General features: G+C 35.7%; 1 protein-coding gene across 1 annotated transcript; it reads right to left on the bottom strand.

The window, feature by feature from the left end:
* Positions 1-330: 330 nt before the first annotated feature.
* On the bottom strand, positions 331-24,875 carry LOC128221763 (collagen alpha-2(I) chain-like). The gene is made up of 24 exons (XM_052930364.1): positions 24,719-24,875; positions 23,784-23,915; positions 23,208-23,384; positions 21,609-21,660; positions 19,381-19,470; positions 18,092-18,208; positions 16,647-16,694; positions 16,317-16,433; positions 15,263-15,379; positions 13,949-14,029; positions 12,950-13,030; positions 11,864-11,944; positions 11,599-11,658; positions 10,782-11,045; positions 10,275-10,387; positions 8,935-9,103; positions 8,113-8,225; positions 7,244-7,385; positions 4,254-4,389; positions 3,368-3,492; positions 2,833-2,899; positions 1,275-1,344; positions 947-1,077; positions 331-410 (listed from the first exon to the last, which is right to left on the bottom strand). Exons 1-24 carry the CDS (start codon positions 24,854-24,856, stop codon positions 389-391), a joined length of 2,643 nt encoding a protein of 880 aa, XP_052786324.1. The 5' UTR covers positions 24,857-24,875; the 3' UTR covers positions 331-388.
* Between the last annotated feature and the right edge of the window lie 1,176 nt (positions 24,876-26,051).

Genomic DNA, 26,051 nt, shown 5'->3' with positions numbered 1-26,051 from the left:
GTTGGGTATATGATCACAAGAAACATTAGCCCAATGAGTTTTTCCCGACATGACAAAACGACCGATTGGCGACTTATGACCACGATCTTCATGCTCATATCGGGATGTTTTGGCTGTGTTTGTCATAGGTGGCAGCTTATATTGCTTGCCGGAATTCGCCCATCGGTCGTTGCATACATTTGACTGGCGCTTAATTCGTGACGCTAAAGGTAAAAGCGCTATACTTATTAAGCTCCCTTTAACCAAGACAGAATTTCAAGAACCTTGCATTGTTAGCAGTTGGTATTTTAAACGGCATTTTATTGACGCAAAAGAGTAATTGAACACTCGTGAGTTAGCACGGTTTTATTTATATCTATTTCATAAGTAATGATTTTCACAGTCACCTTTATCCGCTTCTTGTAGGAGGACTGAAAAGAAATAAAAATGAAAATGATTTATTAACAAGAGAAACGTCATTTTGTGGTTGCATAGCGACAATGTGCCAAAATGTATTTAAAATGTATTTAAAAGGTAAGCCTTCCATGAATTATAAAAGCAATGGCTTCTAGTAATTTTTCATTTTGAGATTACAAAATGTTTAGTTTGAATATTTACCGAGATTTATTAACATGGGCATTTTTATATATATGCATAGTGTTATATTATCTCCCTATATGAAATGTCATATAATAATAACGTCTTTCTTGTGTTTTCCAAAAATGTAATCTTTGCAAAACTAATTTAATGATCAATTAATAAAAATGAGGTGAGGGCGAGGGTAAATAAGCCCCACTCCCTTATCCTTAGGCTCACAAGGAAAGCGTTGTATGCGAGGGTTGGTCAAGTTGAACATACACACAAGATAACATAGTGCACATTGAATATCTAACTGCAGATTTTACTTGTAAACATATAAGTACAAGGAAAGTTAAGTATTGAATAAACTATTTTTTTTTCTACATACGTGATGGGCGTAGAAGTTACAGACTGTACACCGACCAATGCGGCACTACTTCCACTGGTTGACCAGACAACCACACCACCACTTCCGGGAATTACTCCGCTCTGTATGCCCGCTTTGCATATGGACGACAGCTGGAGTAAATATAAGTAATGACCTTATTATTGGGTTTGAATATATCCTCTGAACTGTCAGCAAACCAGGAGTTCACTGGGCGCTTAAAGAAGTTTATGAGTACTCATCTATTAATCAACATTTGCGTTGCCGCCATCGAAGGTTAAGCGTTAAACATGTTTTCTAGTACATATAAGGAAATATAAGCGTCGCTAACTTGTGTGTACATGACTGGTCCTCCAGCAGCGAAGGCGGGGAAGTTGGTACAGCCAGGCGGGCACGTCGCTCTGGGTTATAAAAAACAGCATTAATATGACATCTAAACGTAAGCGTTTTAAGTCCCACAGTCAGGCGTGCAGGTCTCTCTGAGATTTTGGCGGGTGGTGTAGGGGACAAAGCCAAGCAGACAGGTCTCTCTGGTTTATACAAACAATAACTTATGATATATAACACTAGCGGTTTTAGGCGGGAAGTTCGCTTTGAGATTTTGGCGTGTGGTTTAAGTGACGCAGTCGGGCGGACAGGTCGCTCTGGTTTATACAACCAACAACTTATGATATATAACACTAGCGGTTTCATGCGGGATGGTCGCTCTGGATTGTAAAATAATCAGTAAGGATAGTTAACAACAGCGAATCAAGATAGGATGGGTGGCACAAAAAGGCGGGCAGGGCGCTCAGGCTTGTGAAAAACAACAACAACATGCTAGTTAACAATGGCAGTTCTAGGCGGATAGGTGGCACAATCAGGCGGGGAGGTCGCAATGTTGTAAAATTGATAAGGATGTCTCGTTTATTTAAGCACTTTCAAAATTCTGCCGCGATCTTGCAACCCCATGAAGAGCGCTTTTTTACATATCTTGAATAAACATAAATGAATTGAAACCACATGGACAACACCAGTAGCAAATACAGCTGACACATGGCAAGAGTATATATAATCTACATTTAATAGAAGCTTTGGAAATATACGCTATTGAAAGTTCATATATTTTACAATCACTGTCGAATCATTGTATAATATTTAAAATATACATGTAGGCATTTTAGTCTCGAAAGAGAATAATAATGACATTCACTTATAGAAGCATTGTGTTAAATGACGATGACTATTGACCAGTGTGCGCATATAGTGATAAATTACTTCATATATGCTACGTCGGAAGGCAACATTTTGCTTAAAATGAAAACTTAAATCAAAGATAACTTTTCTTTTACAACACCATTTTAAATAAAACAAAGGACAGTCAATGTCACTTAAAGAGCCCCGCATTTGTTTTATTACCGAAATTTGATATGGTCATTAGTTTCATCAAACACTTCGACAAACCTGTTTCCAAAATAATGTTTTGACAGTGCTCCGTCAGACGGCCGTATTGTGAAAAAGGTTTGTCGAAGTGTTTAAGAAACCAAACTCTCAATCAAACTCTGGTAAAAGACCAAAGGCAGGGCTCCGTTAACGGCATAGACTGCGCTATGTTTCATTTAAAATGGTGAAGACATAGTGAAGTTATCTTTGTTTATCTTTTTTTTCAAATCAAATTTATGACGCAATTTTTCACGTGGTTTACACATACTGATGACTATAATATTATAATATATCATATATATATATATATATATATATATATATATATATATATATATATGAGAAACAGAAATATGGATATTCTATCCTGCTTGTCTTGATTAAGACTAATATTGCTGAATTGTTCCTATAATATCAGCATAAGGTAGTGGAATAAGGTAAAACATTCAAAACGAGTCACAACTCACCCGCAAAGAGTGTCAGTACAAGAATTGAACGACGCGGAGCAGGAGACAGTTCCCGTGTCTTTGTACGCTGCAATATATATTAAACACGACATCAGTTTACTGTGTGTCTGAAAAAGGTGTTTGTGGATGATATTTTTCTTGCAATTATATAAATGATTATTAATCATTATGTTGTTGACTACACGCGTAATCCAAAGAAGTGTTGAGCGTCTTTTTCTTCAATCGATATATTTTATTGACATGATAAGGTCTATTTATCATGTGTGTTCTTAAGAATCTAATCTATCCTATTTCAAAGGTTGCAGATTAGGTCAATTAATGCCCGATTTAGTTAGAATAAAGAGAAAACAAAACTCTTATAACTTTAAGTATAATGAAATTTGGTCAATTACTTCAAAATATAAGTAAACAGAAATTACCATTCAAATGATACCACGATACTAAGCATAAACAATGTTCATGGGGCAATCAAGGAACTTGCTTTCTTGTGAATGGGATACTTTAAGTATTACATTAAATGGCTTCCGATTCTTACCAACTGAGGTTGCTGACGCACTACCCAAATTGTTGGTAGCCCTGCATGTGTACTGGCCATAATCCTGGGATGTGGCTTGATTAATCAACAACACATCACCAGGTAGGATGAAAACATGGCCGTTACTGGAAGAATAAACAACATATAGTCTTATGTCTAAAAATCATCATCACCATCATCGGCATCATAATCACCATCATTGTCATCATTATCACCATCATCGACATCACTATCACCATCATCGTCATCATTATCACCATCATCGTCATATCACCATCATCGTCATCATTATCACCATCATCGTCATCATTATCATGAGTAGCAGAGAAATAGTCATCTTCATTATAATCACAACCACCACCACTTATACCATCATCACCACTACCAACACAATCATCAGCACCATCATCATCATCATCATCATCATCATAATCATCTTAAACTTCAGAATATAAAGTTGTAGAATGTAAGGTAAGAATGCATTGAAACAATACATTTGGTTCCAAATTTCTACAATAATTACTTCACTTATTCAATAACGTTCGTAAATTTTGTCTAAAATATTGCAACTACTAAACATAAAATATGGGAACACGGACAGAATTTCCGTATTACACACAGTGGTTGTCGAACCCGTTTCAAACAGTTGCACAGTGCGCATGTGCAAATCCAATTCCGCAATGTAATGCAAAATAAATGGAACGTTTAAAGGTCGAATTTAACTGCCATAACGCCAAAAAAACTATTGTAATTTTTAGAATGAGTTCGATATTTTAGATAATAAATAAAAACCAAATGATATAGACCAAACGCATATCAAGTAATGCAACCCCACAAATCAAACGAGTAGCATAATATTACTTATATATTGCGTAATGATAATTACTTTGTAATCCGTACTCCATTTTTAAACCACTCTACTGATAAAGGCCGGTCCCCGGCTGCCGAACACTGAATAGCAATATTCGAGGTCCCGCTTGAGACCGGTACCTTCGCGGGTGAAACAGTCACTTCCGGTGGCACTTGAACGAAAAGGAGAGTTATATATAATAATGGTATTCACACTATTAAATATACTTTTTTAATATATTAAAGGACAGACACGATCAAAACTAATTCTTTATCACATGTAATCAATAACTGAAAAAACTGTAGTGGCACTAATCTAACAAAGAAATCACACACTTGATGGCTGGTTTGAAAAACACTATTAATTCAAACCGTAAATAAAACTTCTACTTCTAACAAGCTTCATCAGAGCCTAGTCACGAACATCGCGGCGGATTGTAGAGATACATTTAAAACATCATGTATGATGTACCTAACATTTTTAAACACGGACTTATTGACTGTCAAGGAGGGAGGTATTAATATTATCTTCTCAATCCTTCCTTTTTATGTATGTTGTTGATGTCTTTGATTAATGTATTTAAATACAATAAAAATTGTTTAAACCAATCAGAGTCCATCACCTTGATTTTTTTAAATGAGACAAACAACCCATAGTTTGCGTATGTTTTATGAGGTAAGGGTTTGCATCGCGATAAATGAAATTTGAAACTGCGTTCGTCATTTGCAACTTTGATTATTTTTTTTAAGAAACAACAAATAAGCATGGTTTCCACAAGGTCTATTCGTTAAAGGTTTGCAGCGATATAAATTAATTTGATTGTTCTATGCAAAGAGAAAAACACTCACCAGTTCCTGATTCAAGTTAAATTCCCGTACCTCTTACTTTGAAATCAATTATGCCTGATCAATACCGAAACTGTTAAAAGCGATACACATGACAAATGTTGGGTCCATATCCTCAAATTTTAGTTTAAACTTATTTATTTTACAACAATTGTGAAACAAGCTTTTGCAACTTATATTATTCCCTCTCATTGGCACGATGTTACGCGAGAGTGAGGTCTTGTGCTGTGGGGAAAACCGGAGTACCCGGAGAAAACCCAATTGTCCGACTTGGTGACCACTAACCAAACCCACATGCGCCTAGGCCGGGAATCGAACCCGGGTCGCATATGGGACAAGCGTGTGCACTAACCACTGCGCTTAACGAAGAAGCTAAAAATCCTCAAATTTTGACTTTGGTTTTGTGAAGACAAATTAGCAAACATAACAATTATTGATTCAAAAAATACATGTACCGGTACTAGTACCTCTAACTGCGAGATTCAACTGCGCTTGATCAATGCTGCAACGGTGTGTAACCATTCACGTGAAGCTGTGTGGGTTCTGATCCTCTGACTCAATTGTTGTAAAGAACAAACACACCCAATGGTTTCTTATTGTGCTTAAAGCCTTGATAGATGCCGCAACGGTTTGTTATAATATACATGAAGCATTGTGGGTACGTATCCTCTACTTTGACTCAACTGATGTGAAGAAAAACCCACACGACATAGTTACCGCTTGTAACAATACACATTAAACATTGCGGGTCCGTAAACTCTGACTTAATTTTTGTGAAGAACGAAAACACACCCAATGGTTTCTTATGACTCAACGGATTGTTGCAATATAGATTAAGTATTGTGGGTCATTATTGTTTGACTAAATTTCATGGGAAAAACATACCCCAAAGTTTCTTTTGGTATTTAAAACCTCAAACTGCGAGATTTGAGTACGCTTGATAAATACATCCTCGGCACCCAAGTGTATCATAACCTATATGATACTCTGGGCAAAATGGCTAAAGAAACTTCGTAAATCTTGAATACTCATAAGCATTTTCCGTCCAATGAAATAGCCGATAACAAAAAGGAAATAATCTGCTTCGTAAAGAGCTATCGAGAGATTTAACAGTATCCTGCCTAAAACGATTTGTAAGCCGTGATCTCATTGGATTATTTCGAACCGAGATTACATCCGTAACTTCTCGGCCGTTTCCGCACCGCATGATGTGTCTCATGCGACTAATCAAGCGGCTGAATTTCACCTCATTAATTATTCATGAGTACGAGATTTTTACAGCTGATTTACCCAGGGTATCATATAGATAATGATACGCTGGGTTGCCGAGGAAGGATAAATATCGCAACGGCTTGTAACAGTACACATGATGCATTGTGGGTCCTTACCCTCTGACTTATTTTTTGTGAAAATGAAAAAAACACACGACACAGTGACCGGTTGTAATTAATGACTCATACCTCTAACTTGGTCAATATCGCAACGGTTTGTAGCAATACACATGAACTTTTGTTGGTCCTTATCCAATAGCCAATAGCTTCTGATTTATTTAAAGCCTCATACCTCTAACTGCGACATTCAACTGCGCTTGGTTAATACCATAGGAGTACATAGCGGTACACATAAGACATCGATATTCTTGATTATGGAATTAATGACTATGATAACATATTTATCAAAATTATCTTCACTATGACTTTTAAGTTTTGTAAAAAAAATACAAACCGTAGTTTCTGAATTCAGTTAAGTCTCCTACCTCTGGCTGCAGGATTCAACTGCGCTTGGTCAATGTGTCTCTTAAGTTGGAAAATTCAAACCATAATTTCCTAATCTAGCTAATACTCCTACCTCTGACTGCAGGATTTAACTGTGCTTGGTCAATGTGTCTCTAAAGGTCTTGAAAATTCGAACAATTGTTTTTGAATAAAGCTAAGAATTCTACCACTGACTACAAGATTTCGCTAAGCTTAGGCAATTTCTCTTTTTTTAGTTTTGGGAATTTCAAACAATTGTTTCTGAATCTAGCTAATACTCATACCTCTGACTGCAAGATTTAACGGCGCTTGTTCAATTTCAATTGGTCAATTCGTTTTTTTTTAAATTTGAGCTTGTTTCTGTAGTTTTTCACATAAGGTTTGGAAAATTCAAACCATAATTTCTGAATCAAGCTAATACCCCTACCTCTGACTGCAAGATTCAACTGCGCTTGGTCAATGCCATAGGGATTTGTAGCGATACATATGAAGTAACGTGAGTCCGTTGTCTGTGCGTTGACCACTACCAATGTTCCGTCCGAGTCCATGTAAGCATTAGTCACACCAGGCTGAAAAGTAACAGTATTTTAACATTTTTTTATGAATTAAACGTTTTAATATTTTGATTCTTCGTTGTTTAAAACATTCGGTCAGTGCAAGGTGTGTGAAAACTGTAGGATAATTCTGCTTTAAGATTATCTGTGCATTGTAAAAATGTTTTTATATACACCGATGAATCGTAATTCGAAAGAGTCCAATAATTATATTTACACTCATTCATAGCTCTTATGTGAATATTTGTTTATAAATTCAACAACATCAAGGGAAAATATAGCTTACAAACAAGTTGAACACATGCAATATAAATATGTCGGGTTCAACAGCGGCAGTGTCGATGACATCAACTGGTTTATCGGTTACATACATTTAACTTCAAGCACAATTTATACAATGTTCAATTTTGAATATGTCCTGTGATGCAAAGAATCTAACATTCGTTGCAATTCAAAATAAAAGTTTATAAAACTCGTTACATAGATTGGTGGTATTCAATGTTCAACTTAAGTAAATTTTATGGTAATAAATTATTGACTTCATTCACTATATTGATCAGTAATTAATAACAAGTAATCCGATTAGCTACATCGTTCTTAGATCCAATATTGAATACCAGCCCTTATAAAGGTCGCCAAAGGCGTGCTCAATAACTTTTCCTTATTTCAAATGTTAAACAATAATTATTAATTGTTTTGTATCAAATGGCAACTTCTTTAAGATCCTAAATTTCTATCTCACCGGGAAATTCCATGTGATGTTGGCGGGTGGATGAGAGTCGGCGTCACACTTCAGTCTCACCGTCTCCCCTTTGTTGACCACCATAGTGCCCGGGGGTTTGATGTGGGGTGGACCTGCAAACAGATATCTGTGGATTTAAACCTTGAATCGAACAGAAGTGTTGGATGCTGACGTCACACTTCAGTCTCACTGTCTCCCCTTTGTTTACCAGCATAGTGCCCGGCGGTTTGATGTAGTATGGACGCTCCTTTGTTTGTGATTTAAAAACATCAGAAATACCAAAACAAACTAGAAGCGAACAATAGTGACAATTATATGTGATATCGAGTGGATATTTGCCAACCGTCATAATGCAATGAAATTTGATATGAGGTCAGCGTGCACAGGAAGTATGACAATATAAATGATAACATCAGGGCATCATACATATATCATACAGTCGAACTCGTTGACTCGAACTCGCTAAGCTCTAATTCGATGGCTCGAACTGGATTTAAAGGACAAATTTACTGAAGGTAAGTATCTACCGCTTAGTTCAAATTTTCCTTTTTTCTAATTTTCAGACCAACCTATAAGCTAACGTTATCAAAACATTCAGCATATATGTACGTGTACATGAAGATGTTAAGATGCATTGTCGGGGCACGAGTAAATTCACATTTGTCATTCTAAAATAAAATACTATTTACAATTAATTGATCTACAATAGAATACTGTTTACAATTTATAAATCTACAATAGAATACTGTTTACAATTTATCGATTTACAATAAGATACTGTTTCCATTTATCAATTTACAATATAATACTGTTTAAAATTACCGTATGTATACAGGTAAGATGATTTCCGGACAAGTTCGACACCATTGTTCCCTTCACATATGTATTCCCCCTCTATACCAGTGTTCACGTTGTCTATATGCAATTGGGAGCCATTAGCAATCTTTGTTACACCTGCTGTAATCGGGTATCGACTTCCGTCAAACATAACCTGAAACATTTACATGAAGTCTATTTTTCCACCAAAGTTTACTTGTTAAAATAGAGTCAGTAGTAAAAGTTAGCATATACTTGACCCAAATATCACGAAAATACTTAAGTCAAAACTTAGTCTCAATCTCAACTCAATTCACATCATAAAAACATAGTGTTGTTCAAAATCTTGAATGATTTTATCCTTTTTTAAAACGTATTTTCTTATAGAATGTGTTATTGAAAGATTTTAACAATATTTCAAAGAAAACTTATCCTAGAGCAAAACATATATTTGAGTAATTGTTAAAAGGCAATGAATTGTACTCATTGACAAGTACACTTTTGACTGTATAATATCTTTTTTCATTTGAATCTAGACCAAAGGTTTCTATTAATATATTAAATGATAGAATGCGGTTTAAAATATGTGTAGAAACTTTCTTATTTTCAACAAATTTTGATGTTATATGGTAAAATGAGTTGAGAATGAGTTTGAGATTTGACTTAAGTTTTTTCGTGATATTGGGACTTGGTGTAGATCGATTATGACGAACGCACCAACAAACATCAAATGCGTTAGAGTCCTGCAGAAAAAAAGAGCGGCTACCCCGGCCTATGTAGCCGAACCCCTGCTGTGATATTGATGAATGACATTTAATTTGGTTGTCAAGTATACGGCGAAAGAGAATGTGGTCATATGAGGACCAGAGTTAAGAGTACATACATAAAAACAGCAAATATAGTGAAGTTAATGTTGTGTAAAAGTGTAGGTATGCGCATTTAAACCAAAAGGTCATAAAATGGATGCCTTTTCACGGCGTCTCAAAACAGAGGGCTAGTCCTCTATTTTATCACGATTGTAATTACTTTATACCAGAGAACCTTTATACATACATAAATACAGTATATATGAGTAAAATTGATGTCGTGGTATTCACATTTAGAACAGAGAGTTCATAAGGTCGATCGTTTTTCATGGCCTCTCAAGACAAAGGGCGAGCACTCTAATTTAGCTCGATTGTGATTACCTCATACCAGAAAATATGGGTATATGAGTAAGATTGATGTGTTGTAGGAGTGTAGGTATTCGCATTTCAACCAAGAGATCATAATTATTAATTCTTTTTCATGGCCTCTCAAAATAAACGGCCATTATTCTATTTCAGCTCGATTGTGATATGTATTACCTTATACCAGACAATCTGTGGATCTAAGGGTCCCTCCACCTTACATTCCAGCATAACAGAGTTTCCTTCAAGGACGGTATGATTTTGTGGCGCTTCGGTGAACTTCAGGTGCTCTAAAAGTAGAAACAACGTACCCTGGTTCAATCATAAGCAACAATTGGAAACTACAGGGACATGATCAGTAGTCAACATTTACAAAGGCCCTGTTTAATGCGAAAGGCTATGGCACAACTGTTACCGCCTTGAAAAATGAAAATTCTATAATCCGCTTGTACATGTGATCGAGATGCGTAATTGAATCGATTGGTTAAGATGTTTGGAGAGTAAAATATATTTCGTAAAACACATCCGACTTCAATCGGTGTGTAAGAAATCCTGTGCAATGATAGTACTTATCATCACTAGTTGCTAAATTACTGAATTGCATGTCAAATGATCAAATCAATAAGCATGGGACACATGCAAAATACTGTACAACTTCATTCACTCATAGTTAGCAATTCTTACTGTAGACTTTCAGCACAATTTGTTTCTGTGAGTCGCCGAGTGCATTCTGGGCCATGCATGTGTAAACTTGAGAGTCTGTGGTCTTGGTATATTTCATATCAATACTCTTTGGTGAAATAGTTGTTCTTGTCATATCAAATGTGTACACTGGAGGGTTCCAAGAAATCGCTGGTGGAGGGTAGCCGCTTGGGTCACAGTTAAGAGATACATTCGATCCTTCTGTTATACGAATTTCCTCAACACTGGTGATGAACTCTGGGGCAACTAGAATACAGACATGTTTGAATAATAGCAACTTTTCGGATTGCCTAATTGGACAGTTGTAGAACGTTTTTTTTTATTGTAACTACATCCTAAATAAAAATATATTAGAATAATAATTTAATTTAAAGATTACATTGACAATAAATTATGTACTTGCATGTCTATTTTCTTTCTTTTTTTCTGTTCTTTGAAATCATGGATATTTGTTCAGCGTTTAAAGCGATACAGTGTATATCTGTTACGTACGTATAAGAGTTAATTTCTACGTTTTGTATATGTATTTTTACTTACTGGTTGAATATGCGAAAGTCCATGAAAAACAACAACAAAAACGATACAACAAACTGTTCAATTTGTTCCATCATTATGCCAGTTTTAAGGGGGTAAGTATTCCAATGATTATAACTCTTTAAACTACTATTATCTTGAGTTTTTTAAAATGTATTTTCCAGAACAGTATCTTGTCTTTAAAAGCTACGGTTTAAACATCCGAGGGGCTGTAAGTTATAATTTAAGGAAGATAAAACTTATAAATGTTCAGCTGTTGCTCTACCTAAGCTGACGCAGCAAGCCTGAGTGACGCGAGAATCCTGTCCCATATCTCCTTTAGGACCTAAAATGCATAAACATAACAATTGTTTTACTTGATAATAACGGGCATTAAATTTTAGCTGTGACTCTACACGTAGAAAGATGGAATTTGCATCTAGTAACTGGGATATTTTATCAAAATCAGGAAATGAAATCAGAAGTATTTTGAGATTAAAATATTATATTAATTGTATTGAAAATCATATAAAACCACCTATATGACATACCGGTCATGCCCATTGGTCCTCGAGTTCCGGGTTCCCCCTTAAAGCCCTGCATACCTGCTTGACCCTGGTCACCTTTCGGACCTGAAAATGTTTCATTTCTGGTAAGTAATTTTGGTAATATTCGAACAATTAGATGTTGTATGTTTTACGAGTGCAATGAATCAACTTCTTTTTTCTCATATGACCAGGCAAGGCAAGGATAAGTGAGTGTAAATGTTTTGATTTGTTTTCTAAAACGTCTTGTCATGTTCGATTGCGACAATATTTACGCCGTTGTGAAAACTGCAAGGCGCAGTGAACAGTGTTTTGACGTCAGCGGTTCCTAAAATATAATTGGACAATTCCAGACCAGCCAACGATAACTTATTCACCGCTAACGTCAAAACACTCGATTTATATTAAAAAATGCATTGTTTTACGGACCTATCGACTATATATATACAAAGAAGAGACACATTGATGTTAGGTATGGTATAACAATATAGTTAAAACACCGACCCAAACAAGCCAGAGTCACTGTTTAACCAACTGTTATTAATAACTGTCTACGAGTTACTAGAATAACTATGTAATTTGTTTTCGTTTAACTTCGGGTTAGTGGTTATTAAACTACTGAGTACTGAGTTTAACATCAATACTGGTTTTGCTTGATCTGAATTCTTGGTATTGCATCATAGTTCTTAACATCAACATCAATTTTGCTCGAGCTTAATTCTGGGCAGTGAACCACCGAGCTGTACGTCGACACTAGTTTTGCTGTTTTTTATTCTGGTTATTGTATCACCAAGTTTAACTTCAACACTTGTTTTGCCTGATCTTGATTCATGCACTTTTGTGTATTGCATCATTGATATCAAAATCAACACTAGTTTTGCTAGCTCTTTTTATATATTGTATGTATGCATTGTGTTGTTTGTGGAGTTTTGTGTTGTTCTTCCGTGTTTCTTGATTGTGATTTTTTGTTTTGTGTTCTACGTCTTTGGCGTTTACCCAGTGTGATTAAACCGGGTTAATGTTTAAACCTTTTGCTACTGAGATTGTGTCTGAAGTATTGATTCTTTCTCTTAAGATTTGTTATGTACATACCAGCTGGTCCAGTCAATCCCTGGAGTCCGGGATCTCCCTTTATGCCCTGTATACCAGTAAGTCCCATCTCACCCTTCATACCTGTACAATACAAATGATTGAATAAATCATCAAGCAACTGTGATTTTAACAAGCACGAAAAGAATGTTATACAAGCTTGACTTGTCAAATATTGGATCCGTGACTTTTGGGTCTCCTTTAATCCCATTGTGGTCTCAACGTTCTAGCTTAGGGATACAATCCAACTTTCAAGCAACAATCGTTTTCACAGTAACAATGCTGTATCTGGCTGTCAATACCCCACAAGGTCAGATAAGGGCCCGGTGACCCTTTTGTCCTTATATTAACATATTAACCAAACTAAATAATCTGTGATTTGTGATAGATATATGGACTAGAAACGACAATTCTGACTAAATTATTTAAGTCTCATATGGTGCAATAAACCAAATGCCACGATTCTTGCCTTGAGAATTAAGCAATTAATAATAGCTTCATGTAGCGCATGGTATAATGAAAGTGCCTTGCGGTCCTTGGAAACTCAAATCTCCCTTTTGTGCCGAGAATAACATTGTAACCTTACAGTGTGGACTCCACAGAACAGTTTTGCTTGATTTTGATTCTGGTGTTGGACCACTGAGCATAACATCACCACTAGACTTGTTTGATCTTGATTCTGGTTATTGTACTACTGAGCTTAACATTAGCACTAGCCGTGTTTAATCTTGATTTTTGTTATTGTTGCACTAAGCTTCGCATCACCACTAGACTCGTGTGAGCTTGATTTTTTGTTATTGTACCACTGAACGTAACATCACCACTAGTCTTGTTTGATCTTGATTGTGGCCATTGTTACTATAAGATTAACATCAGAAATAGTTTTGTTTGCTCTTGATTGTGGAAATTGTGCTACTGAGCTAAACATCAGCACTAGCCTTGATTTATAGGCTTAACGAGTACACTCGTTTTGCTTGCATTTAAGAATTGCAGTGTACATACCAGCAGGTCCAGTCAATCCCTGGATTCCGGGATCTCCCTTTATGCCCTGTATACCAGTAAGCCCCATCTCGCCCTTGTTACCTGTACAATATAAGCCAGCCTTCAAGCAACCGTGATTTTCACAAGCATGAAAAGACAATGATACAGATTGGACATGCCAAACACTAGATCCGGGATTATGGTCTCCTTCCAGCCTAGAACTCTAAACCAACCTTCAAGCAACAATTGTTTGCATAGTAACTGCAATACCGTATCTATGTGTCGGGATCCCATATGGTAAGATAAAGCCCCGGTTACCCTTTTGTCCTAGAACGTATTAACCAAACTGTGATTAGTGATAGATGTGCAGCCTAAAAAACAATTCCTAGAATCCTGGATCTTATGAAAACTTATCTGGTGCAATCAGTCAAATATCGCCCTTCTGGCCTAGAGAATAAAGCAAGTAATAATAGCTACATGTAGCACATTGGCATAATGTGAAATCAAAGTGCCTTGCGGTCCTTGGAGACTCCAATCTCCCTTTTGTCCTGGAGTACAGACTGGAAATGACAATTCCTGGAATATAATGTAATCTTATATGTACAATAAGTCAAATGTCACCTTTCTGGCCTAGAGAATAAAGCAATTAATAATCGCTACATGTAGCACATCAGTATAATGTGAAATCTAAGTGCCTTGCGGTCATCAGAGACTCCAATCTCCCTTTTGTCCCGGGAATATCATTCTTGCCTTGCTATCTTTCATCGTTATTACTTGCCTTTTACTTCAAAATCTGACCTTCTTGTAACACTGCGGTTTCCACATAACCCTTCAACCCTTTATCCAATGTATGTATGTATTTCTTTAGACCTTGCGGTCAAGGATAACCCGTGAAAGTGCAAGCACTTATTTCCAACGGGGTCCTTGGTTTTTGCTGAAGGGACAGCACGCTGAAGAGACAGTGGTGGGATACAAGAAAGTCCGGGTGCGATACCCTAGCTCTTTTTCGAAGAGACCCCTTGGTTCTTTTACGTGCTCGGTGTAAAGCAAGTGATGCCATTATAAAAGTACACAATTTACTTAGTATGTGTTAAATAATCTGATTAGTCGTTGCGAGCAAAAAATAAATAACGCAATTTAAACGATACAAAACAACGGTCGTCTTTTTCCAGTTAATTTCAACTACTTACGAAGCCAGGCTCATGTGCATTGCTGTAGTTGTTTTCAATGGAAAATTATCGACGTCCTCCGATTATGACCACTACGATAACTACGCAAAGGCTATATCAATATATACACTTATGAACTGGCGAGCATAAATATACAAACTGATACCTTGTGGTCCAAGCAGTCCTCTTTCCCCTTTGGTTCCCGGTATTCCATTGTACCCCTGTAGGCCTTGTATGCCCTGGTCACCTTTGGGTCCAGCCGGGCCAACCTCTCCTTTGTTTCCTGAGATCGTAAACACTATGTACAACTACTTTCTTCTATTTCATTTTTTTAATTCCCTGGGTGTCATTGCAATAAAAACGTAAGTCGGTTTTAGTCGTAAATTGTTAATATCTTAGTGCCATAATTTTGTACTTCAGTTTTGATTTTTATGTGAATTGAACTTCAGCCAGTATTAAAAATGAACATAAAGTTGGGAAATTAATAATAATACAGATTTAAGATTGAATAAAAACCTTAACCGGAACAGGGCCGTGAGCTTTTTCAGCATTAAATCTTGGCAGAGAGGGTCGCGAGTTAGCTAGATGATACAACTATGGTGGAACTACAGTGATACTCTTAGTAGCGAAATACAAACAGGGACTCGTTCATAGTTAACTCGTTCATAGATTGTTTAAATGCACTTTTTACGGATTTGTTATCACAAAATAAAGTGTGGCAAACCATTAGGAGTGTTAAAACTAAGGTACTGACGTCTGGAACTCTTCAACAAATATTGCTCAAGTATTGTCTTTGAAGTTTACAATGTTGAAATGCGTTACTAACGCGATTCAACAAAAGGTTATAGCGTGGTGTATCGACTGACATTATAACATGATGCTAGCAATGTTTTCAAAAAGTTTTTCGTCAGGCTAGTTTGAGTCCTTGTTCGCGAGAGGCCAAGGCATCGGTCTTCTTTTTTTTCTTCACTTCGCTCACCAATAAAACTGATTTACTTAAATTGAATATGTTCTGCATCAAAATGTAATTGAATTTAAGTGCTTCCAGATGCATTACCGCGAAAATTATTTTTGGTACCAAAAATAAGTCGCTTTAATAAAAACTCGAGTCTAAGAGGACTCAATGCGCTTTTCGTCTCTTGAACTCAGTTTTAGCCCTTTTAGATCATTTTCCGTTACCTTAGACTAATACACTTACAGATGGATAGGTAAAGTTTTACCTTGAGGTCCAAGGAGACCCATGTCGCCTTTCATTCCTGGAATTCCGTTGTACCCTTGGATACCCTGGATTCCTTGTGATCCCTTTGGTCCGACCGGGCCAACCTCTCCCTTGTTACCTGAAAGTAGCAAGGATTAGCTGAAGAAATATTTCATACATTCCCTGATGTCCCTTTGGTCCGCGGGAACGCCCTTCTCCCTCTTTCCTGAAATAAGTCAGGTTTCACTGAAGAAACTTACAATATATTCTCTGGGATCCCTTTGGTCCAAGCGGATAAACTTCTCCCTGCTTCCTGAATATAGTGAGGATTAGCTGAAGAAATATTTAATACAGTCCCTGATGTCCCTTTGGTCCGCGGGAACGACCTTCTCCCTCATTCCTGAAATAAGTCAGGTTTCACTGAAGAAACTTACAATATATTCTCTGGGATATCTTTGGTCCAATCGGATAAACTTCTCCCTGCTTCCTGAAATTAGTCAGGTTCCGATGAAGAAAATAACAATATATTCCCTGATGTCACTTTGGTTCGCGGGGATGAGCTTTTCTCTTGCTTTCTAAAATTGTTCATGTTTCAACCCAGATATCTAAAATTACATATTCCCTAAGATCCATCTCTTTTGGTCTTGTCTGGCCAACTTTCCCCTCGTTTCCGTAAATGAATCAGGTTCCAGTGAACAAATTTACAATATATTCTCTGAAGTTTTCGTTTTACCTTCAATACATCAAGTAAAATTCTCATCTGTTACTGGGAACCGATTTGTATACATACTCTTAGAAATGTTCATCTCCAATGATATTTCAGGGGCGGATCTAGGAGTTGACGTAAGCGGGGGTGAAATTTAGGGGCGTAACCTTTTGACCTCACCATTCCCTCAGAACCGAGATTTGTATGGTTTAAAGTGTTAGCAGGTGAGGTTGTGGGTACTCAGCCAAGAAAAATTTAGCAATTTCTAGTCGGAATTGGTGCATTTTGGGTGGTATTTTATTTACTCTTTGTATCCTATATTGAAATAAAAAGTAAACATGGACGGCGCCCCACCCCTAGATCCGTTAATGTATTTGTTCCTATAAATACTTCCTACCTTAAACTTAAGCATACCATACAAAAAAAGCAACAATATTATTCTTTCAACCGTTCCAATCCCGGATATTAAATGTGAAATTATATTGACATAATTATTATTATTATTATTATTATTATTATTACATGTATTATTATTATTATGTACTTTATCTTTATATAGTACGTTTTCGAACAAAGAAACATTAACAACTAACGCCACAGTGCGAAGAAAACTCGGATAATTGTTTGTTGGTAATAAATTCCACCATGTGACGTAGCCACGATTGAAATATTTACTTTTAGTGTTCATTAGGGGAAATATATTGCGATCTTCAACTGAAACCAACAGTTTGTATTTTTATTTCATGCTTAAAAATGATACCTATCAAATGACATTTATTGCTGTTTTTTCAGAAAAGCGTACCAAAGTGTAAGCGAACGAAAAGTCATTTCGGAAATGTGTGTCCCTGCCCTGTGCGTGCTGACGTTTGATTTGGAATCGAGGGTGGGCCAAAATTTCAAAACAGTGAAAAAAATTAAAATGATATTTTGTCTGTTTGAAACAGTGAAATATCATTTTTATTTCACTGATAAATTTCCATTAACCACCGGGAAGCATTATAATATACTCAACTACAATGCACTAAGGAAAACAACAACAACAACAACAACAACAACAACAACAATGCACTAGTGGAATTAACACACTTTACCCTGTGGTCCTAGCAGGCCCATGTCCCCTTTCATCCCTGGAATTCCGTTGTATCCTTGTAGACCCTGGTCCCCTTTGCCCCCCTTGGGACCGAGTGGGCCCACTTCTCCCTTCAAACCTGGTATGCAAATAAATGATAACGAATACCATTGCGATTAGAAGATATTAATCGAGCTGCACTCTCGTCGATTGAGTGTTTATTTCCCCCTATGAAAACTGTCTCAGAATCAGCTGTTTTTTGCATTGATGCCGGCCATTCAGTCATATAAGATGTCCCAGAGTACAGAATAGACTCAACTGTTCGAAAAACGTCCGAATAGTGCAATAATCTTAAAGCGTTAGTAACGTTTTTAACCATAAACAAATCTTTTTTCGACCATAAATATGAAAAAACTGCGTTCAAGACATTAACGTAAAAAATTGGCTCATTCCAGAATAAAAATTAAAAAAAGTTGTCAGAACGGTCAATATGTGAGAGTACAGCTCTAATGTACAAGCCAATTGTTTTAAAGGGACTGGATCACATTGAAAACGGTCAGATGTAACGGTTTTTTTTGTGAAATGTGAACAAAATGCTTGTAGCAATGATTAAACATAACGAAAGTTAAAATAAGCCCTTTTTAAAATAAAATCGATTCATTTTTGGCTTAGATTTACTAAATTGTTCAAATAAGTACCTGGCAGGTGCTGTTTGGTCTTTGGTATAACTATTCACTTTAACAATTTAAGAAAAAATGTTGCCAGTATAAATTTGTGAACAAGTCCCTTTAAGAGGTTGAGCGAAATTAATAAAACGTTCGCAATTATCCAATTTGAATGAAGTATACACTTTATTTAGTTTTGAAAACTATTCATTAGCGTGGTAGCTCTCGGTAAAAATAATCTTGCATTTCATATAGTCCCACATTTTGTACTATTTCATTAATGGGAGAATTAAGCGTGCAGTCAATGTTCAATAATGAAAAACAGAATGAATCCAATGGACAATTTAGCTAGTTCCGTCATGACTCCAAAATCAATTGTGTTTAGTTGTGTAACAATTAAAAAATATGATAATTATACTATTAAAGGCATTTTAGATTATAATTTGAATTTGAATATTTGCCCTTTATTTCAACTAAAGTCAGACTGGCAAATTTAGCCGTCACCGAAGGTCATACTATTTTTTACCAATAATAAATCGTCAATTAATTTCATATAAAACCTTCACCATGAAAAAAAGATAATATTTGGTCGCAAGGTATCCATAATACCTGTATTTGAATATCGGGTACTTAAAATACAACCTACCCTGTGGTCCCATCACACCTCTATCACCCTTCGTCCCCGGGATACCGAAGGCCCCGTCTGTGCCACTATCACCCTTGGTTCCTTTCTCACCTAGACATTGAAAATAATACAGTATAAACAGCAAGGATAACCCCGGTAGCCAGAACTTCATCAAATTCCTACGCAGTGGTCTCCCCTAACAAGTTGAATAGATCTCTATCGCCATGAACGAGTAAAGGTGGAGTTCAGATTTATAAACCATATATACTTTTTTGAATGTATTTTCCCTCTTTTAAGGTCAATTGAGTTGCTGGATTTCAGCTTTACAAACTATATATATACTCTTTAAATGTATTTCTTTTCTTTTTAAGTGTATTGAGTTTCAAACGCAAAATTATATTCATAATTAAAATAATTTACAATCTTTACCGATATGTTAAATAGTCACGTGATTTGCATGGTGGCAGTGACTACTGTACTGTAAGGGAGATAATACTGCGTGGAGTTTGAAATTTAATAATAACCGTGTTTAGAGGCGCCATGCTGCAGGCCTAACATACGGATACAAAACAGACAGATAAAAGATGCATAAATACAATTATGGTGACATACTTCTGCCACCAGATAACCATATAACTAACTGGTTAATTAAGAGATTTACTAGTTACGTAACTAGTTAACCTCTTAATTAACTAGTTAGTTATATGGTTATCATAACAGGAAATAAATGTATGTAAGTGCCTACAACTGCCATCCTTTTATTATTTTACCAGCTTAATGATAACCATTTAAATAACTAGTTAGTTATGTAGTTAATTAGTTACGTAACTAGTTAATCACTTACCACTTATCCAAAATATCGCTAACTGATAACTGGTTAACTAGTTACGTAACTAGTTAACCACTTAACATTAAGCTGGTAAAATAATAAAAGGAGGGCAGTTGTAGGCATTTACATGCGTTTGTTTCCCGTTATGATCCTTTATTTATTGAAAAAACAACAACTAGTTACGTAACTAGTTAACCACATAACTCACTAGTTAATCAAGAGGTTAACTAGTTACGTAACTAGTTAACCTCTTAATTAACTAGTTAGTTATATATCTGGTGGCAGAAATATGTCACCATGTACAATAGCTTAAACAATATTAAAACAATACACGTTCGAGTTACCGTCTTGGAAAGGTCACTCGATAGGTAAAAGTAAATGTTCTTAATGATTATATATAAGATACGGAGGGAACCCTTCCACTTTCAAACCTCCATCTAGATCTTTTTTTTTATTACCTGTTGCTTTTATTTTACGTGCCTATAGTGTAGGCAAGTATTTTCACTTTGAACAATTTTAAATAGTTTTTTTTTTAAGTAAAACCTACTATTAAATTGAAAGTTTATAAAGATGTGTGGCAAAAACAACAACGTAAGTAAAGTTATATGATGAAATCGAATGTTCAATATGTGGTTAATGTATCCTGTTTGTAATTATTCAAGATAAACACACTATTATGAAGCTGCGAAACACTTTTAGTACAGGTACGTGAACGTGTGGACTACTTTTTGTGAATTATGTCATCCATGTATGTGTACTATTACACGTTTATAATAGTAGCATATGTGTGTATATCAGCGAGCCAGCTACACGTATACGTTGAAAGGGAATTTTCCCGAAATATTAAACACAACATCAAATTGTACACGTACAAGTACCTACACATACACGTGCATGTACACATACACGTACAAGTGCCTACACATACACGTGCATGTACACATACACGTACAAGTACCTACACATACACGTGCATGTACACATACACGTACAAGTGCCTACACATACACGTGCATGTACACATACACGTACAAGTGCCTACACATACACGTGCATGTACACATACACGTACAAGTGCCTACACATACACGTGCATGTACACATACACGTACAAGTACCTACACATACACGTGCATGTACACATACACGTACAAGTACCTACACATACACGTGCATGTACACATACACGTACAAGTGCCTACACATACACGTGCATGTACACATACACGTACAAGTACCTACACATACACGTGCATGTACACATACACGTACAAGTACCTACACATACACGTGAATGTACACATACACGTACAAGTACCTACACATACACGTGCATGTACACATACACGTACAAGTACTTACACATACACGTGCATGTACACATGGTGTTTTGCAGCCACTCTGATAGGTCTATACGTACCAGGGAGACAAATCTTGCTGTCGTTGCCGCAGTATTTATTCAAAATGTCGATCTACAATGCAGACATAGTTGGTATGAGTACTTGAAAATTAAGTTCAATACTAATAATGTCAAATTCATATCTTTTTACCTCGATTATAACTTACATTTTAAGTCAATGATATAGCAAATCGACCTAAAACGAGCCATGCTCAATTGTAGATGATAGCAGCATTATAACTTAGGCCAAAAAATTTCTAGGTAGGGTAGGTAGGGATTTTTTTTTTTATTTGATTTTTTTTCAAAATCTGTCGAGTGTTTTCTTGCACATGGCAGTCTTTCCTACATTACTGTCATTGCCTGACTTTGTTTTATCATATAAACAATAAATCTGATGAAAATCTGCATTTATCCGCCCTTCGTAACTCTCTATTCGCTAACGAATATTTTTTTTGCTCAGAAACGGAAAAAAATAGTTAGGGTCGGCGCAATTTTAAAGGTAGGGTCGGGTTACCCAAAACAGACATATTTCTTTTTAGGCCTTAACAGAAAGTACATCAACAATTGTTCCCCGCCCGTTGTTCGTTCGCTCTGACCTTCGTTATCATAAATTGTTTACATAACATGTTCTAGTTATTACGTTGGGTTTAATAATTATTATTTTTAAATTTACCAATTACAAGCATATCATTTCAACTGACCATTTTTTTTTGGAGCGATCTTATGTCCCTTTAAAAATGGGATCAAGATAAGCTCAATATTTTTTTTCTTATAATTTTTGTAGTATTTACATTCGTTAAGGTCTTTGGATTGTAAAAGTAACGTATCTCCTTGATATATACAATATACTTATCTATATTTAGTATAATCATGATTAAGTTAGAAATTTAGGACAGTGAAATTAGCAACTTTTTAGAAATTTGGCCTGTCTTGCAAAGCTAGTTTTAACTTAATTTTAAAACATAGAAATGCATATTAATAAGGAATTATTGTAACATGAAACAAATCCAGAATTTACCCCATTCACTAGCTCAATATTGTTTTTAAAACAATATACAAAGACAAGCAGAATGGTATTAAAAGTTTATATGACGTAAGCTGTAAATATGAACGGCGGCGCCGATGGTGTGACGCGTCTTTTAAGGTCAAGGATTTTTTTATGGTAGTGTACACCAAGAGTTTTATCTGTGATGAATAATTTCTTAACTTGCTTACAATCCGATTTAGTTATTTTTTATTTTATTGCGTTTTCATTTTCAGCTCGTTTGACTTTAAACCAAAAAAAATTATGATTAAGGTACAGATAAAAATTAGTTAGCCTTTACAATAATATATTTTAATTAACAACTACGTGGCCACATTTGCCTAGTTAAAAAGTGTAAAAAAATCGCTATATTTTATCTGTTAATTAAATCATATGTATTTTTTTTTGTTTTGATCATTAAAGTCAATAGAGTAAAAACATACTAAAATGCATTACAATGAAAAATACATTTTGCATCAGTCTATAACGGCGCCTTTAATAACATGGTATAAATTTGATAAATGAAAATTCCAAAGTTCCAAAATAACTATGACTGATAAGACTCATTTTGCTTGTCGCCGTTAAGAAAACCTTACCTCCGTTTGAGCTATTTCACCAAACAAGCTTGCAAGGTCGTTCCCGCCAGTAACAGTCTGTCTCTTTCTTGTATCCTCCTTGCCCAGTCCTGTTCTTACGAACTCCGCGGCCTCCTCGATAGTAGACAGCGTCTCCTTGTGTGCTTCTGCTTTGCATTCTTGAATCCATTCATGTTTCTGATATAAAATAATCATACAATGAGTGAAGTTATCTCAGATCTGTTTTACACACTTTGTACATTTCCATTGTTAAAGCTACTTGCGATTAATAGTGTTTTTTTCAAACATCTTCCTTTTTGACTTATATTTGTACTTACACCAATAGCTGTTATGCAAGACACGTGCTTGAATGTAAACCAGCAGGACTGTAAGTATATACCATGGCCGCTAATGTTAAATTATAAGTATTTTCCATGGCCGAGAGTGTAAGACAGGTTCATGCCGACCCGAGCGTAGGGTGTTTTGCGGAAACGAAGTTTACCTCACGCTTATATTATGGAAGTAAAAGTGATGAACTGCGCATGCGCACGCCATCGGTTACTCAGGCAAACTAGTACAAAGGGCATTATAACTTACAAGCTGTTGAAGTGCTTTGTCCAAGAGCGGGTCATGTCTTATGTTAGAAGCTTCTCTCTTTGATGCTTCTGGGTGGATGTAGTTCTTTACGTCATCAGAGAGATTGTCGACAATCTCTTGAAGGTCAAAGTGCTGAAAAAATATATATTCCATATTATGATCAGAAATTGAATAAAAAAAATTGTATTTGATGAACAGAGATGAAATAATCTAAGATTGTAATGAACACAATTGGAATATCCTATATTATGATCAGAAATTGAATATACTATGTAATGAACAAAAACGAATATGAAATATTCTCTGAGAGTGATGAACAAAACTGGAAAAAATCTATGAGATGATCAGAAATTGAATACACTATATGATTTACAAAAAATAAATATTATATATGATCAACTGATTATTAAATAGTATATGATATTGATGAACAAAATTGGAATATTCTATATGATGATCAGAATTTAAAATACTGTATGATGTACAACATCTAATATTATATGTGATGAACTGAAAATATATATTCTATGATAGTGATGAATAAAATTTGAATATTCTATGGTGTTAACAGAAATTGAGTATTCCGCTGATTTCGGTACAATATTTATATATCTCCCCCTCCCCCGCCCCTCAAAATAATACCAGACTTATAATGGGTCGTCATCCAAGATATACGTTAATTTACATTCGATAAATAAAGGGACAAAACGAAATAAAAAGTCTTCTTTTGGCAAATGTCCTTCTTCATTTCGACATGCGAGTCGTTCGCTTATATGCTGGTAGATACTATTATAAACCATATTGTATATATAATGGCATTATGTCATCACGATATTACACTTATCTCCAGACTTGACCTCACCTACTGCACATGTACAAACCATAAAGAACTGTAATATCCGAACACGTAACTCATTAACAAAAATTTTACTAACCTTGTCAAGCGTGACGGTCGTCTCATATTGGAAATGATATACCAGGAAACTGCATAGGGCAACGAAATTTAGAAAGGTTACGAAACTATGAAAAAGCCAGCAACAATTGCTCGATTTCGATTCCTTTCCGTCAGCCATTTTGGTCTCCCTGAGTAGAACTAAAAGGGGCACTCATTGACGATAAGGATTCAAGTGAGGGGCGTTCAATATAGTGCGTTATCTTCCATTTGAGGTCGAAGATATACATTCGAAACTCGCTATGTCGAACACCGTTATCACGTTGTTCCGTTTAAGTCGAACGTTTTTCGATCTTTTGAGGTTAAGCTAGACATATTTTGTATTTCGGTTATATCGATTTTTTGTTATTTCGATGTTTTTCCTGACGTCCCTACGACTTCTATATAACGAGTCTCGACTCTACAAATAATGTTCAAATGAACATTTATTAAGTCGGACATCAAAACATACATTTGCTGTAAAATGTTTGCTTCAAAGAAGATATGTAATAATTACATCATCATCATTTTAAAAAAGGCTCTATTGTAAAGCGTTATATATAAATATGTGAAAATGTCCAAAATTTGCCGAAAAGCATTTGTATTGAACCCAATTGACTGTTCAAACACAATTTACAGACTAGTAGCATGGGCTGGTATTCAATATTGGTCTGAATTGGATTTAAGAACGATGTAGCTAATCGGATAACTTGTTATGTTTTTGATAACTGACTAATAGGGTGAATGAAGTCAATGATTATGTCCATAATATTAACTTCCACTGGGCCAATGTCACAGAGTGAGAAAAATATGCAGCAAGACCGGGGCTTGAACCCGGGACCCTCTACCGACTGAGATTCCGGACCGCTTTCACACTTTCTCAACGCCTGATAAGAAAACGATACCGTGACATCAATACAATTAGAAATTTGAGGTCAGCCCTCGATATGTAAAACTGTGAGATAACCTTACGATCTTCTAGCATTTAGTACATTTATCAATGAACTAGAATATTTATGAATGAATGATTAAAATGGATGTCAGTACTAACCTTTCTAAAGGGTTCAGTACAACATATACGTCATGTAACGTATTTAACACTCCTCCGTATGAACTACATTATACACAATGTGTTGTTAAGGAAGTTTGGTTAAGTGCAAATGTTATGGAACTAGGTAACCCTCGATTGATCCAGTGGTTGTCTGCTTTCAGCTCGCATATGTGATTAACACAATACATTCAAGCATTAAAAACGAAAATACGGTTATTATTAAGCAATCTCTTTTCACATAATTACCTGAAAGGTTGCGCTGTTTTTAGCGCTTTCAAGGTAAGCG

The sequence above is a fragment of the Mya arenaria genome, chromosome 16 (assembly GCF_026914265.1).
Source record: "Mya arenaria isolate MELC-2E11 chromosome 16, ASM2691426v1".
NCBI lineage: Eukaryota > Metazoa > Mollusca > Bivalvia > Myida > Myidae > Mya > Mya arenaria.
This window is presented reverse-complemented; position numbering and strand designations above follow the sequence as displayed.